The 15664-nt window shown below is 36.6% G+C and overlaps 1 protein-coding gene across 1 annotated transcript in view; it reads left to right on the top strand.

Moving 5' to 3' along the window:
* The window catches only part of LOC114066019 (histone-lysine N-methyltransferase SMYD3-like), a 116940-nt gene that overhangs the window by 23428 nt on the left and 77848 nt on the right, over nt 1-15664 (top strand). Inside the window, exons 2-3 of the mRNA XM_027900395.1 lie at nt 9596-9718; nt 12135-12237. Of these exons, the coding sequence (XP_027756196.1) occupies nt 9596-9718; nt 12135-12237 (226 nt within the window). The remainder of the gene's footprint in view (nt 1-9595; nt 9719-12134; nt 12238-15664) is intronic.

The raw sequence follows: 15664 nt of genomic DNA, 5'->3' as shown, positions 1-15664 counted from the left end.
CTCTACTACTTTCTGGCGAACAGGCATTGTGGGTTCTGCAAGTCTTGTTCCCATGTGAATGCCCAGTATATATCCATAGTTCCTTTCCTTGGCATAAAAAGCAGTTATTTTCTATTAGTACTTTTCAAAAGTCATAAAGGAATCCAAACAAAACGTGAAAGGGTTTCCTATGCTCAATACCAACTATCCAGTCATTTCTGATTGGAACGGGTTGTAGCATCCAAAGACTTTTAAGTAAAATCCCCCACCATGGCCTACCAATGGGAAATGCAACTCTGCAATGCTCTGGTTTAGATCCTGGGGGCCACATGCACCCAGTGGTCCAAAGGAGTAGAGCAGGACTGTTTTTTTTCCTGACTTTATTCCTGTCACTTCCTAGTATGGTCAAATACAGCACACAATTCTAGTGAATTGTCTTTGATGTTCTTAGACATCACTGATTGACTATAGTTTATCATCAGATAGGATAGTCCAGGAATGTTAGACTAGCACTGGGGGAATGAGAAAATGAGTGGCATCAGCATGAAAGTTGTACTTCATTGTAACTGGAAACGTATGTACTGTGTTGAGACTAAACATGTCCAGTGTTACGGAATTCTGAAAATTGAATTATTTCAACTGTTTTCTGATCAGAGCAGTGTTTGAAATAGCCCAAAAATAGAGAGACATAAAAGAAATGATGGCTGGAAACCCCTGGGGAGTTGATTTTTCAGAGATACTAAGAAAGCATACAACCTGTAGAAATCTAAGAACTCACTGAATACTGAGTGCTTGAGTTATACAGGCCTTAAATTTACTGCTTTAGCTTTAATGTGTTCTATGCATCACATCATATCTTAAGTTAAATGTAATAATTTTCTATTTTGTACTTAATATTGAGTTTGACTAATATATTCTGCCTTATTAAATCCTGCTGTTTTCTGATATGGTTATATTCACGCCTGTGTGCCAGGACACATGCTTAGAGTGCAGTCAGTTTTCCCTTTCAGTCAGAAAGAGGTCTGAACTATAGTCTGGATTTAACCATCTCTTCAATGCCTTTTATAGCTGGTTACCCTTTATTTCCCCAAAGACCTTTCATTAAAGCAATCAGCTGGGTATTTCAGTGTTTCAGAACCGAACACGTAGTGAGCTTTTGGTTTCACAGTCTTATTTTGTCCTGTTAAGCTGCTAATTGCTGCCTGAACTTAATATATTTGACTAATATCAGCTGGTACTCCTCTCCTTGTCACCATCCTGGGGAGCTCCTGCCTGGCTCATTCAGAACACCTGCTAAGGTACAGTAGCATCAGTCAACTTATCTGACAGTGCTGTTCATATACTTTCCATGGAAGGAAGGCATAAGGGTGAGTTAAAAAGCATTGTGCAGGCATATGCTAATCAAGTGCTTAAAAACTTTATAGTATTTTATTTGCTAAATGTTACTTTGGCATGTTGTGAAGAGCTCATGTGATTTTCAAATTATGTTTTTGCACCTAATTTAGAAGACCAGCTCTCAGCAGATATTTGGTCTGCCAGCTATCTAGAGGAACATACTGCATGTTTTCTGTTGCCTTACTGAATTCCAAATGCCTTTAATGGGGAGAGAAGGGTTGTAACACTAAGGGTAATGTGCTCATAAAAGTATATGTCTGGCCCACTGATTTTTAGAAGTAGTAGTGTCACCCAGTTTGAATTACAGGAGTAAGCTGGAAAATAAATGATATCTAAATAACTTAAAACCTTTGTATAATTATTTTTCTGCTTTATTGGTATGATAAAAGGAACAATACTTTCTCCTTTCAATAAAACTGAATGTCAAAAGGAGAAAAATATTAGTAGTTTATCTATAGGAAAAAAACATAAGAAAAAAGGAAGGAACTGGAAGTGATATCAGGGTTCTTTTGGGCCTCAATGTGCAAACATGTCAAGAATCTGTAATTTTGTGTAATGCAAAACAAGGCAGGTTTTAGATAGCCTTGCTTTTCAGTGATCGTGGGCACATGCAGGCTTACAGTGTTGTACGCTGCACGGGGAGTTTCTATGTATTTCTTTTCAGCATGCTAAGGAAAAAGAAAGTCTTAGGTTCAGTTCTAAAACTCCCCAGTCATCTCTGTTTTAGGTTGTAACTCGAGTAGCAAAGTAAGACTAGCACTGGTTCAAAAGCCATGTGCTACATAGAAAAAAATTTGAAAAAATGTGGATTGTTTTTTAAAAAATGCTTTCTACATTTCTAAATCAAGTTTAATGGGGTTTTTTTGTTGCCATTTTCAGAAGAAGTTTCAAAACCAAGCCTTTTATTTACATTTCTTTAAGATTTTAAGAGTTCAAAGTACTCATATCATGCCATCACACTTTGGAAGAGATGTTTCATTTTTCCTGCCCTTTTTGAAATATTCTTCTCTTCAAACATTCTCAGCTTTTGTGCTTTCAGAAATTTCCTCATGGAAATAATTTTAAAGCAATAGTATGAAAAAAATTTTCCCCAAATTTATATCTTCCCCCTCATTGTCATCAAACCTCTCCCACCCCTGCCCCCAGCCCAGTAGAAAAGATGTTGTTGGGCAATAGTTAAAGAGTTAAGAAGAGAAAAGGAAAGAGAGGCAAAAATCCACTAAGCCAAACAGACCAAATCCAAAGACTTATGATCAATGAACCTCAAGAGGTAAATATACTTGAAGGTATAGCTCAAGAAGCACATCCAAATGAATAGCAATTATATTGCATCTGTGATAATGAAGTCGTCAAACCCTGAAACATTTAGGTTAGATTTGCTCTCACCTACCTTGGACTGCCTAGCAGTTATGAGTTTGGTATGAGGAAATCATCTGGGTAATGTAAGGAGGTGACATATAGTACTTTATTCCACCAGTATCATGAGCTGAGGGTATATAAGACTAATTCATTAATGTTTTGCTTTTGCCTGTGTAATATGAAAAATTAGGCTGAAATTCGGCTATGGTTGCTGGTATAAAAATTAAGTCCACATTTATTTTTTTAATATACCGTTACAAAGCATATAAGCATCTATCCGTAACAAAATAGGCAAGAAAAATACAGTCATTTAATCACTCCTGAATACCCATGAAGTTTGATCTCATTCAGTAAACAAGCAGAGTGTTTTCATTAGGTGGGCATACAGTGGATGTTGAAATCGAGTTAATAAGTCTGCCCCATTTTACAGGAGTGGAGTTAGCAGTAGGGAAATGAGGATGAAGAGAAGGATGTCATGCTCCTACTCCACTCCAATTAATAAGGCCAAATGCTTCAAGCATACTGTAATATGATCTATTAGTGACTTTGCAGCTCCCACCCTCCAGTTCTGCTCCAGAAATAGATACATTTCAGTTCTGTTCCAAAAAGCAGGAATAATAATGACATTTACAGAGCTGGGTAAAAGTTAGAATTTCACTGTGGGGAACATGGGACTTGTGACTGTTGTCAGAGGAGAAACTTGTCAAAAGCTTAGGACTGGTTGCACAAAACTTTTAATGGGAGTTCTACAAAACTTCAAGATATTTCATTTTACCCAAAGAGTGCAATAATGTTGCATGTTTTGAGCTTTATCTTTTCAATTCTCAGGTTTCTAACTACACGTTACATACACGTTTAAAAAAAAAAAGGACCACAGCAAACATAACATTTGTCCTAGTAATGATGGCGTTGAAATTCTAAGTAATCCAATATATTTAGCTGCATAGCTAAATACTTTTATTTAAAAGATTGGAGAAGTATGTGTGGGGTTAAAAGGAGAGAAGGTAATTTGCCATGACCTATTTTCATTCCATTCCAGTCAAAATTGCACCACTTAGCTGAGTACTGTGAAGGGATGCCTGAAGCACACTTGCATTAAATCATCTGTTAATGTCAAGCCAAATTTCTGGTCTGCTGCCTTGTTGGCAGTGACAGCCTATCTGCAATGGATACCTGTGTTCTGTACACTCATCAGAAACTTTTATGTGCTAGGATAGCAAAAAAAGCCTGAAATATGTTAGTTGATGTGAAGAAAGATGTCCAAAGACTAATATGAAGAACTAAGGAAACTATTTGATAGGCACATCTTCACTGAAACTAGCTCTGAAGTAATGGTAGTCTCTAATTCAGCCAAAACATCGCTGTTTTGGCACAAGAGATTAATAGGAAGTTTTTGAAGTAAAATTAAATATTTGCAAAGAAATTCTCCAAATTTCATGGTATTGCAGCATGATTTGGCTTCTGAGCAAATATCATGAACAGTTAACTACTTGCCCCCTTTACTTAGTTTGAAAATCTAAGTAAGAAAACTTTCCCTAAACTCTTCAAATATTTTTTAATTTCTGTTTGGAACAAAATAATCTTTTTTTCTTTTTTTCCCCCCCCATCAGTTATTTTCTTCTTTCAGATGTCTCTGTCATCTAGTTTTGGTGCTGTGGCTCCCATGAAAGCCAGTAAGTAGGTCCCAAGTTGAATGTAATGTAGAATTGGATTCAAAGTTCCTGATTTAGTAAAAGCATGTAAGCATGTATGTACGAGCCACAAATATCTAGTTTTCAAATGTGCATTGTAACAGAGCTCCTTTCAGCACAGTGTTCAGGTTAGCAGATGCCTTTCCACCATGGACAGAGCTAAGGTTTCAGGGCGAGAAGCTCTTCCTGAATGGGAAGCCCGGGTGTCATGGGCTGTGAGCAGGAGCAGTTGAGTGAAATACACTCAAAACAGGGGCTTGACAGGTCTGTCACTGCTGTGGCATACTGTGCATTTATGGTTTAGCACTGTCAATCTAGTGTTTCATGTGCCAAATGAAGTCATTAGCAGATTTGAGGTCTGTCAACCATCTGCGCCTGGTATCTGTTCATCCTCGAGTGGGAAAGAGCTATCAGTGCAGAGCTGTACTGGGATGTAGTGGTGCTAGAAGGTCTCTGGGGTATGCCTTGGTCATTTGAGTTAGTGTGCCCCTCACATAGCATTTATTGCTCACCTCTTTCTCCTGGAAAAATGTTTGAGTCTCTTGAGAAACCTTTTAACATGAGAACTGGTTGCAGTATCTTTTGTTAAATATTTGGCAATGACCAGCAATACCAAGCCAGCTATGCTGTGAATGAGAAACTCAATAATCCATGAAGGGACTTATATATAACTTTAATTTACATTACATTGAGTTCACAAATTAGGGGAAAAAAGTGTTACTTAGGGCTTTCTTCCTGGTGGTGCATTAGTATACACCAGCTGTAACACACCATTTACAGAGACGACTGGAGTCATTGTATATCAAAGCTGAAAATTTTATTGATTCTATCAGTGCAATAACCCTTTGGTAGTATATCTTGTGGGAGTTTCTTACACGTGTTATAAGAGCTGCCTCACTGTGTTGCAGTAACATACAGCAACATGTGGAGACAAAATGATTGATTATTAGCCCTGGTGTTTGTAATTTGATCAGTGCAGCAAGTGTTAGCCAATAGTGATTTGTTTTCTTTCCCTTACTCCCTTATTGATGTGTTTCATTGTCTTAGTGTCCAAAATTCCAAATCTGGAATATCCTTCTATCAAGTGTAACTCTGCTTTATTTAACCCAAAGGCAAATCCTTAGTATAAAGCAGTATGAATGAGTTCTGAACTGAAAGCAAATTCAACTTGTTATGTTGCCAAACTGAAGGCTTCATACTCTGTCAAATGCAAACACCGAAATAAATCTTCATGGCTGTCCACTAGACTGTGAGTCTGGCACAGACAGAGATTACTCAGGCAGTAGTTCCAGACATCTTGAGAACAGTGACCTCTTTATGGGCTAAATTTACACAGTTCTCATTAGTCACTCAGAGAGGAAATCAAGTTTAACAGATTGCAATAATTTTTGTTTGATGATAAGGTAAGCCTGAGAGTACTGACCAGTCAGTAAAATTGGTTTACTCATAGTGTGTTTACTAGTCTAGGAAAGATTGTGTCTTCTACTTGGGTTACCTTACCAAGTACAGGATGCCTTTCTAAAATATTCTCAGCCTCTCAAAAGAATAAATCTTTTTATTTAAATCAATCAGTTTGTATAACAATGTTTGTTGTTTGAAATAGTAGTCCCTTTTAAATAAACCTGCAGGATTTATTGCCACGGAGCTAACTCAAACACTATGAATTGATTCTTTAAACTGTTAGTGAGCTCTGATGATAAGCCTCAGAGCTCTAGGATACTTTTAAGTTTTGCATTGTAGAAGTTTGAAAAGTTTGTGACTCTCCCCTGAGAATTTTCCCTCGATTCTCATGCTGGAAGATGTGTTATTTCAGAAATTTTAGAAACGGCAAGGAATTTATCTTTGCCAGATATCTTTCAGAGCTCTGAAGTTCTGAAATATGTGGCAATTTTCTTTATTTGTGGGTATAACAAACTGTGAGTATTCTGTTCTGTTTCTATGTGTAAAACCACAGTTTTAGTGCTTTGTACATGGGTAGGGAGGAATTTTTAGAGGAATCAGAAGGGACAAGCACAAGTTAAATTACTGAGATAAATGATTCTGCAGGAGTTAAGATGACAAGGGACATACCTTTTTATGGAAGAACGTATTTATTGAAGCACTCAATTACCAACAATTGTTTATTCTTTTATTTGAAAATCTATGATCACACAGAATCAGAACCTGTTTATAATAAAAGGAATAAGGTTGGCTGGTTAGGGAAAAAAAAACATAGCACAAGGTGACCATGAAACCAGAAAGATATCTATGATGCAGGAAAAAATCTTGTTTGCTTTGCTTTGTTCTGTTTTTGGGGGAGGTGGTGGTGGTGGGGGTGTTGACTTTTTGTTTGTGGTGTTTTGTTGTGTTTTGGTTTTTTTCCTAAAGACAGAACTAGTTAACTGATTTTTCTTTGGGCGTTCTGTAACAAAAAAAGTGCCTTCTTCCTTTTGTTTCTTGGAAGTCTGATCTACAACAACAACTCTTGTGTTGAAATCTCTTAACTCCCCTTGGTAGGACTGATCTTCAACTTTGAGATTTAAAACCTCCTAAAAGTTTATGGGAATAGAAATGTAGAGGTGATTCAGTAGATTTTTAGAGACTTTGTAACAAATCTAAAAAAACCCAAAAAAACCAGCCACATCCTTTGGTGACAGGCTATGAATATTTCATATTTTATGCCTGGTACAAGCTGGCAACTCTCTGTGAAGGATTGCCATTATATCAGATTTTCTCGTACTGTAAATGGTGAGATCTCCCTCCTCTCATCACCGTAATCTCAGTTGCTCTCTCTCCAATTGCTGAGCACAAAAAAGAAGCCCTGACTGAGGTTATTATCTGTAGTACACATTATATGTCTACTACTGTTGGGTTTTTTCATACCTCAGTTTAAAAGTGGGGAAAGATTGTCTCTTAGGAGGTTAAATAAACCTCAGAGCACCTGAAACTTTGTATACCTGTAGTAGGATTGTGTGCAAAATCATGTAGCTCAAAATTCATGTGACCAATTAGGCTTTTGCCTGTGTTTACTTTGTATACTTTGGATTCTCTTGGTCTTATATTTGAAACTGCAAATAATTAAAAACTGTATGGCATTTCACTACCTCCCTGGGATATTGAGATGCACCTGCATACTGTGGAAATATCTAAGAGAGGTTAAAAAGTGCCTCACAGTGAACTACTCTCGAAAGAAGCTCTTCAAGTCTGAATCTCAGCTTATTCATTCCACTCACATTTTTCTTCACATATGTCCTGGATGTTTCTGAATGTGTGAAAAGAAAGAAGTAAAAAAGGAAGTAGTAAAGTTCCTAAAAAAGGAAGAAGTAAAACTATTGTGACTTCTTTGTGTAAAACTTTTCACATAATAGAATACATACCTTTAAAAGAAAATGATGAAATAGTCTCTATAACTCTACAGTAATCAAAATTCAATATTATTATTATAAATCTTTCATGGTAATAATAAGTGATTTGCAAGAAAGAGAAGTTCATTTAGTTCCAAGAGGTGTTTGACCTCTGCTACTTCATGATCCGTTAGAGAGAGCTAAGGGTCACAAAGCTGGCTTTCTTTCTATTTTACCTGGAAGGCATTATTTTTTCAATAAGTACCAAAATCAAGTCAATATTTTTAGAGCCAGGATAATTGCCACTTGAAATGGACTAATCTTTGCTCAGAAGTTGCCTGGCACTTTATATCCAATGCCAGCAGGAAAGAAATAATTAAGATCTATGCTTTTGGTAATTGATCGAGAACATTTGAATGGGTTATATAAATAATAGACCAATCAAAGTATTGTCTAACCGTTTATAAAAAACACATGCTCTACTGCATGTACATTTGTTTAAATTAATGCAGCTGTCAGAATTTGTGAGAAATTTTGGAAGAGGATTTCATTTGCACCTTATGGTTAATGGTCTCATAAATAATAATTTGTCAATTTATAGGATGTTATACTATTATATTGTTCAACATACCTCTTTAAAACATAGGTGTGCATTTACTGTTCTGGACAATTACTCTATGGATAAAACTGCAACTTTCAAATCTCATTTCCATGTCTGCCAAATCATACTCTTACTCATTTTCTGTTCTAATGAGAATTAATTATATTAATAATCTCATGTTATGCAGAAGAGACCTGGGGCTTTTATTGAATATGCAGTATTATGCAGTGTTTTTCTGAATAAAATATTTTGTTAGTATGTCATTGATAACTGACCAACATATCTAAAAAATAAATTAAAAAAACAACCAAACCCAAACTAGCTCTTCCCAAAACTAGCTCTTCCCCAAAAAATCAAATGTTTAAAAACTGCACTCACAACTGGGCTCTGTTTGTGGTTTAAATACATGAAAATGATACTTTCTAATAATTTGCTAAGTGTTGATATATCTTGGACACCACGAAACTTCTGATAGTTTGGGGTAGAACTGGATCTGCTTGCAGGTGTCTTCCATCCTTCTCCTCCCTTTTCTAAAACTATCTTTGTATGATTGTATTGAAGGAAGAATACACTCACAAGCTCAATATTTGAGGTTAAAGGCAAGGTTATATTTCTCTTTAATGACAATTTGAACATGCTTTGTTGTGGAATCTTTTACATGCAAACCAAAATTCCCGTAGTGTGAAAGATATTTTATTGCACAGTCTTTGCCTTTATTTATGCCCATGTCAGGTTGCCACAACCAGAGCTGCTGTTTACTTCAAAACTTGTCCCGTACATCTTCTTTGGGCTTTGCTGCTACTCGTTAAAAGGTGCTGTGACAGCCTGGCATCAGCGGAGTCCCTGCATGGAAACAGTTGCTCCTTTCATCAGCAGTCACTGTCATCTGTTATGTTGTTTCTGGGCTGAGCTTCTCAGGCTCTGTGTAGGGTGGATTTTTTTTTTTTTTTTTTTTTTTTTTTTTTTTTTTTTTTTTTTTTTTTTTTTTTTTTTTTTTTTTTTTTTTTTTTTTTTTTTTTTGTTCTCTGGACGGGAAAGTAGGGCCTCTGCATGTGTTTAGCCCCACATTTTTGCAGGATACTTATATTTCTGCTTTTAATTGACTGCAGTTTTACAGGACAGTGTGTCCCAGATGTGATTGCTCTAAAATGAAAGAACACCAGTGTTGGGCTTGAATGTTTTCCATCCAATTTACCAATTGCCCCTTCGTTTTATTTTGGAAGGTTTTTTTTTTTTTTTCACTTGAGTGTGGGGTTTCCAAATGATTCTGGTAATCCTGGATTTTTTCCCTTGTTTTTACAGGTGACCTGTAACTGTTTCACCATCAGTAATGGAGAGATGCAGGATGTTGGTGTTGGCCTGTATCCCAGGTACTGTGGACACTGTTTCATTCATAGGCAATGTCTATGTTAGTTTTTTTTTCCTTTTTTTTCAAGGTAGCTGTAATGGCCATCAAAGCAGGAGGTAACATGTCTAAACAAGAAACTGGGAAGTGGAAATAAATTAAAGGAGAATAAAAAATATGATCTAGTTGAAAACATTCTTAATAGCCCTGATTACAGCATTAAACCAGTTTAAATAAGATACAATTTTATATTTTATTTTTATGGGGGTGGTAGTCTTTTCTAAGTAATAAATGCTGACATCAAAAATGTGTAACTGGGACTAGTTAAAAGAAACCTATTCAGTGATGCTTTAAAACACAGATATTTTGCAGCAGAGAGTCTTCAGAATTGGCAATTAAAATGAAAAAATTGATTATATTTTAGTAAATTACCACAAGAAACAAAACAGTAAGGTGAAAAGATAAGTCTCTTGAGAGATGAATTTGAAATTCTTATTTGTATTAGGTAAGAATTATGTACCAGTTAAGGTTTTATCTTCATAGAATTAGTTACCTGTAATCATTAATATGGAAAATTAGTATGTATCATTTAAAATGACATTTTGCCATCTAAATTTTTTGGTAATGCATGGCTGAACCATTTTGTCAATACCTCAGTGGGCCTCTCACTGTTGATTTTTTTCCTACTAATGTCACACATGTAAAATTTGACTAAGGACACAGTATCTTGATTCCTGCCTTATGGTAAGGTTAAGGGAAAGCTGGAGAGGAGGATATGGGAATTAGTGTTATGGAAAGTGCAAAACATTTGATTTCATAGTGGAATGCAAGCAAATACTTTTCACATTTGAGAAAAATGAAATATTATTTTTGAGCATTATTATTAGGGAAATGTTTGTGTTTGGTTGAAAAAAAGCCTGTAACTGTGAATAAAGTGTCTGTCTATGTCCAATGATAAAACATTGCCAAGGGATGCAAGAGACTCTTTCCCAAGTCACTTCAGAGCAGTTTGAGATTTGCTGTAGCAAACCACTCTGAGCTGGGAAAATTATGAACTTAAATCTGTAGTTTCCAAATCCTGGGCGAACTTCCTTCCTGATGAATCCATATGCTGCCAGAGGAAATTGTCATCAAACCCACCAGTGCTTCCATGAGATGAAATTTAATTAAAAGTGCTTTTTTTAGCCTCATTGAGAGGTTGTATATTTTTGTATGGCTTGATGGCTTCAAGATCACAACATATTTTAAAATGGATAAAATCCTATGGCCCTCCTTTGCATCACCTTGCCAGAAGGTTTGGGAGTATGCCCAGTGAGCTCACAGTAAGTGTCATGGATACTCTGTCCCAGCATACATCACTGGGTTCTTGTGGAGATTAACCACAGATATTTTATTAGGCCAGAAGGGATATCAGAAGTGTCAGGCTCCTGTTGATACCTCCTTTAAGAGTCAAAAACTGAATAAACATAGTTTGGTGTAGGTCTCTGACCCTTGGCAACATCCTCTATTTTGCCAACAGTTAGGATTTTGAGGAAAGCAAATAAACGCAGCCAGGAGCTGCATCAGCCAAAAATTCTTCCAGGCTGATGATGCCAGAATCATTCTTTCAGTGGGTCATTCCCATAGGGAAAGAACCATCAGCCCCACTTCTGCTATGGGACTGATGGCAAAGGCAGTTGTTTCTCAGCTAATGCAACACGTGACTCAGAAGTAGATAGCAACATGTTGTTCTTAACAGATCCTTCAAGAAGCAGAAAGGGTGTGTGTGTACAGTGTATGTGTCTCTTGAGGGTGGCAGCAGCTCCCTAATGGGCTGTGCTGCTTCAGCTGTCACATGCCCCAAGAACAGAGGTTGGACCAAAATATGTGTAAAACAGAGGCAATGGCCATGTTTCTTCTTTCAACTCTATACACCAAATTCTTTGGCTTTGGAACATAGTATACTCCGTTTTCTCCTGATATGAAATACAGGTTGATTGTTGACCCTCTTAAGTCATGGTTCCAATGACAGTCAGGTAATTAATAAGGTTAGTGTCCTGAAACTGAGCAGAAGCAGCAGAAACATAATTCAGCCCCAAAGCTGAGCTTTTGCTCTGAACTGTCCAGATCACCTTGTTCCCCACTTGCCCTGTTCCCTGAGTGGGGCCTCTAGGAGAGTTGCTGGGAGGCCATTGCCCCCCTCCTGCCTGACTACACAAAAGGCAGAAACGTATTAGGAGATCGAGGCATGGCTCCTGTTAGCAATAAACATAAATCTTCTAAGTATTAATTTTCCTCCCCTAACTAAGAGTAGTTGATTTTATTTGTTTTGTAGCTTAATTGCCTGATGGTTCAGATCTAATCATGTTAGACAATTTTAAATTATTAAAGGGAAATTACAATGGAGACTCCTCTGTTAAGTTTTTTTTTTTCTCTCTTTACTCCTCTACCACCCCTCACAGCATGTCTTTACTGAATCACAGCTGTGACCCAAACTGCGTGATTGTTTTTGAAGGATACCAGCTTTTACTTCGCTCTGTCCGAGAGATCCAGATTGGTGAAGAGGTAATTAACTTGTCCTCCCTTCCGTCACAGACACCTGCAACAATGACATCTCCCTAAATAAATTCCAGACTGCAGGGCCACCAGCTTAATATTTTGATGATATATTGATGCCACTTTCTAGCACATAGCTATCAGGGGGAAAATGATAAATAGAATAATCTCTTCACACTGCCTGGGCCCCATAATCATTACTTCTCATAAATCACTAGCAGTCTTGATAAATTCTTGTTCCTCTTTTCCTCCTCTAGGCACTTCATTTTGTTTGTATTTGGACGTCTTTACCCTGACAGAAACACTTACAATATTTTTGAGTGGAATGCAGTGTTCACTAAGTCATTGCAACAACAAGCATTTGTCAGGCTGCAACCATGCAGTTGTAGTAAACCTTTCATTGACAGTGCAAGCAGCAAAACCTGGCTTTTTTTCTTGTCTGGTTCACTAGGAAAGACTTCCAAATATCCTTTTCAAGAGATTTCTTATTTAAGCTATTCTCAACTTTATGACAGCATTTGTATTAATTTGAAAATAATAATTTGTGGCTAGGAAATCATTTCAAAGTGAATGTGTTTTGCAGCAATGCATTATTGAATTTGCTCAATAAGACCTGCAAAGATCTGTGTATAAATGTAACTTTAAATGTGCCAATGACCTACATTTCAAAATCATGACCTAATGTAAATATAGATCACGCCTGTGCTTAAAACCCTGAGAATATGAAAAGCATATATATTCTAATTTAGAAATAGTATCTCTTTTCCTCCCTATGAAGTTTTTCTTTTTTAATGTATCCTTTCTCAAATATAGGAGGCCATGAAAATAAGTGAATGGTAATTTTTTTTTTTAATTTTTTTTTTGGTTTTGTTTTTGGTTTTTTTTTTAGGTAAAACCTTGTTAAGAACCAACAGAAATGTTTTTGCATTCTTACATTTTTGCTAAGAGAAATTTTTTAAGATGCAATATATATTTGTGGAGCTATTAACTCTAGACATCTTTTAGTCTGTCATTCTTGTTTAAGCAAATTATAGACACCTTTCTTCTATTTTATCCTTAAACCATAACTTTCTTCTTGGCTTCCCAGTTCACTAAGATGGGTTGTTTATTTAAAAATACAGTAGATTTTAATGTTTTCCAGAATGCATTTGGCTTAATTATTAAAGCTCAAAATTCTGAAGCTATCTTACTTTGTACCTGGGTATATTTTTCTAAGCAAATTTTGTAAGGCGATTCTTTGTGACAAGCAGCTTTTGCTGAGTGGAGAGGCCCTGATGTGGCCCTGGGTGGTTCTGGAGTGAGAAGTGAAGTAGAACTCTGTGTAGGTATGACGTGCAGACTGAACTATGGCTGTGAAGCTATGACCCAAACTTTAGACTTTGTGTTAGTGGTCTGTAGCCCCCTGAAGTCTCTAGATTAAAACTGGTGGTGAAACAGATACGATGTAATTTACTAATCCCTTGTAAGGCAATCAGGAAATACATGTAAATTACAAAGCAGGGCAACTAGGACTAGTTTGTTTGTGGTGACTTTGCAGTTGTGTGAATACAGACTTTAAAATTACTGCAGCTTATGTGAGCATATTGTATTTTCTTTGCCATCAGTGAGATGGTAAAATAAAGTCAGAATTTTCCAAAGAGCCCATGTTCTGGTGCCCTTGTTGCAACTGCTGCTTGTGGGTTTGGTACTGAAAGGAATACTTGCCTTAAGGAACATGTAAACCTACCTACTGTTTTAAAGCAGCTGTCCCTTTGACTTTCCTGGAAATAAAAGTATCAATCTGAGGTAAGTGACTCTTTAAATAAGGCTGTGTCTATGGCAAAAAAAATGGCTTAAGGTTTAAGTGACAAAGTAAAGCTACAAAGTCAGTATTAGCTTAGATCCGTTATGGGAAGAGGGAGGGAAATAAAATTGTTTTGAGGATAAGTACAAGTCAGCAGTTCAATATTATTTTCAACACCCAATTACTTTTCCTCACACACTACTGCTACCGCTTTTTATTTTGTGTTCTGCATGGTGACTTTGGTACAACTTTGTTCCACACCACCTGACTGCTTGCCTGCGGTAGGGTGAGCTGAGTTTTATTACTAGCCATGTATTGAATTTACACACATATGTACATGAAACTACATCACCTGTTACAAGCTGAGTTTTAACTTCGATTGCTGACATCAGAATCTGAGCTAACAGGAGAGAAAATACATTAGGGAGAAATCTGATTGGGTTTTCTGAATAAATTGGATGCCTTGAGATGGTAAGATGAACGTTATTTCAAGGCATGAGGCAACAAGAAAACTTAATCAGTAGAAAATTTGTCTTATCCCATTCAAACTTACACTAGACTCAGACAGAATGATATTCCCTATATAATAAGTAATAGAAACTAGGGAAGCACCAAAATTTATTAGAAATAAGAAGCTAAGTAGCAAGTCAAGCTCAGATTAGTAGAGGACTATGCCTTTACTATCCATACAAGAACAAACTTGATAGTGCTTCTGGACCCTTGCCCTGAAAGTATCAGCCAGTGCAATATGTTGTATTCACTAGGCCAGTGAGAGGTAAAAATATTGTTGCACATTGGTAGTGCTTTCTGTCAGATTACACTGCAGCAGTTAACTCCTTAACACATGTTAAGGAGCTGTTGACCACCTACAGTCACAGGGAAAACAGAAACAGAGGGAGCTGAGCTCACGGGCCATTGTGGTCATCGCACAATCATATAAAGAGGGAAGCACCACTAGATGTTACTTTGGTTGTAAACTAGAAGTTATTAAATTGGATGAAGTTGCTGCAGTGTAGTGCAGATTTATTCAGGAGTAACATTTATGCCCCAACCACACTTCAGAGTGCTCAAGCTATACATAGTAATTATATTTATCAGGTCAGTGATAAAAAGCATGCAAAATATGAGAACCTCAGAGTTTTTATATTCTGATTGAAGTTGTTTCATTTCAGGCTTTTTTTTGTCTAAGCAAATTTCTTCAGCTTTGCAGGAAAGCATGTGATATTTTGTGTTCTTTATTTGAATTTTACCTGTATCCTTATAGAATGAAACTGCTAAATTTGATGGAAAACTAATCACTCCCAAAATCATTCACAAAAATCCTAGCAATCTAGGCCTTTTTTTTGTGACAAAAACAGTGTTGACGGTCCTGAAGTGCTACAAAATAATGAGTCATGAATGTTACTTAATTTTTGAAGGCACTGAAAGAAGGGATTTATGTGTAATTACATGGTTTCCCACGTGCAAGCTTTAAGAAGTCAGTGTGTTGCAGAAATAGTAAGAAGTATGTGGTCCTTAAATTTTGCTGTGGAAATCAGATTTATATTTAAGTATATTATTTGATTTTTGTGCTAATGATGTGGCAGAGACTTACCATTTTAAACAAAAACACTCTGTGTTCCCATGGGCTTTTACCAATGAATGCTTCAGGTG

The sequence above is a fragment of the Empidonax traillii genome, unplaced genomic scaffold (genome assembly GCF_003031625.1).
Source record: "Empidonax traillii isolate 1590-97213 ecotype Southwest subspecies unplaced genomic scaffold, ASM303162v1 scaffold721:size320634, whole genome shotgun sequence".
NCBI classification, from domain to species: Eukaryota; Metazoa; Chordata; class Aves; order Passeriformes; family Tyrannidae; genus Empidonax; species Empidonax traillii.
Note: the sequence above shows the minus strand (reverse complement) of the source record. Positions and strands in the feature narration are given on the sequence as shown.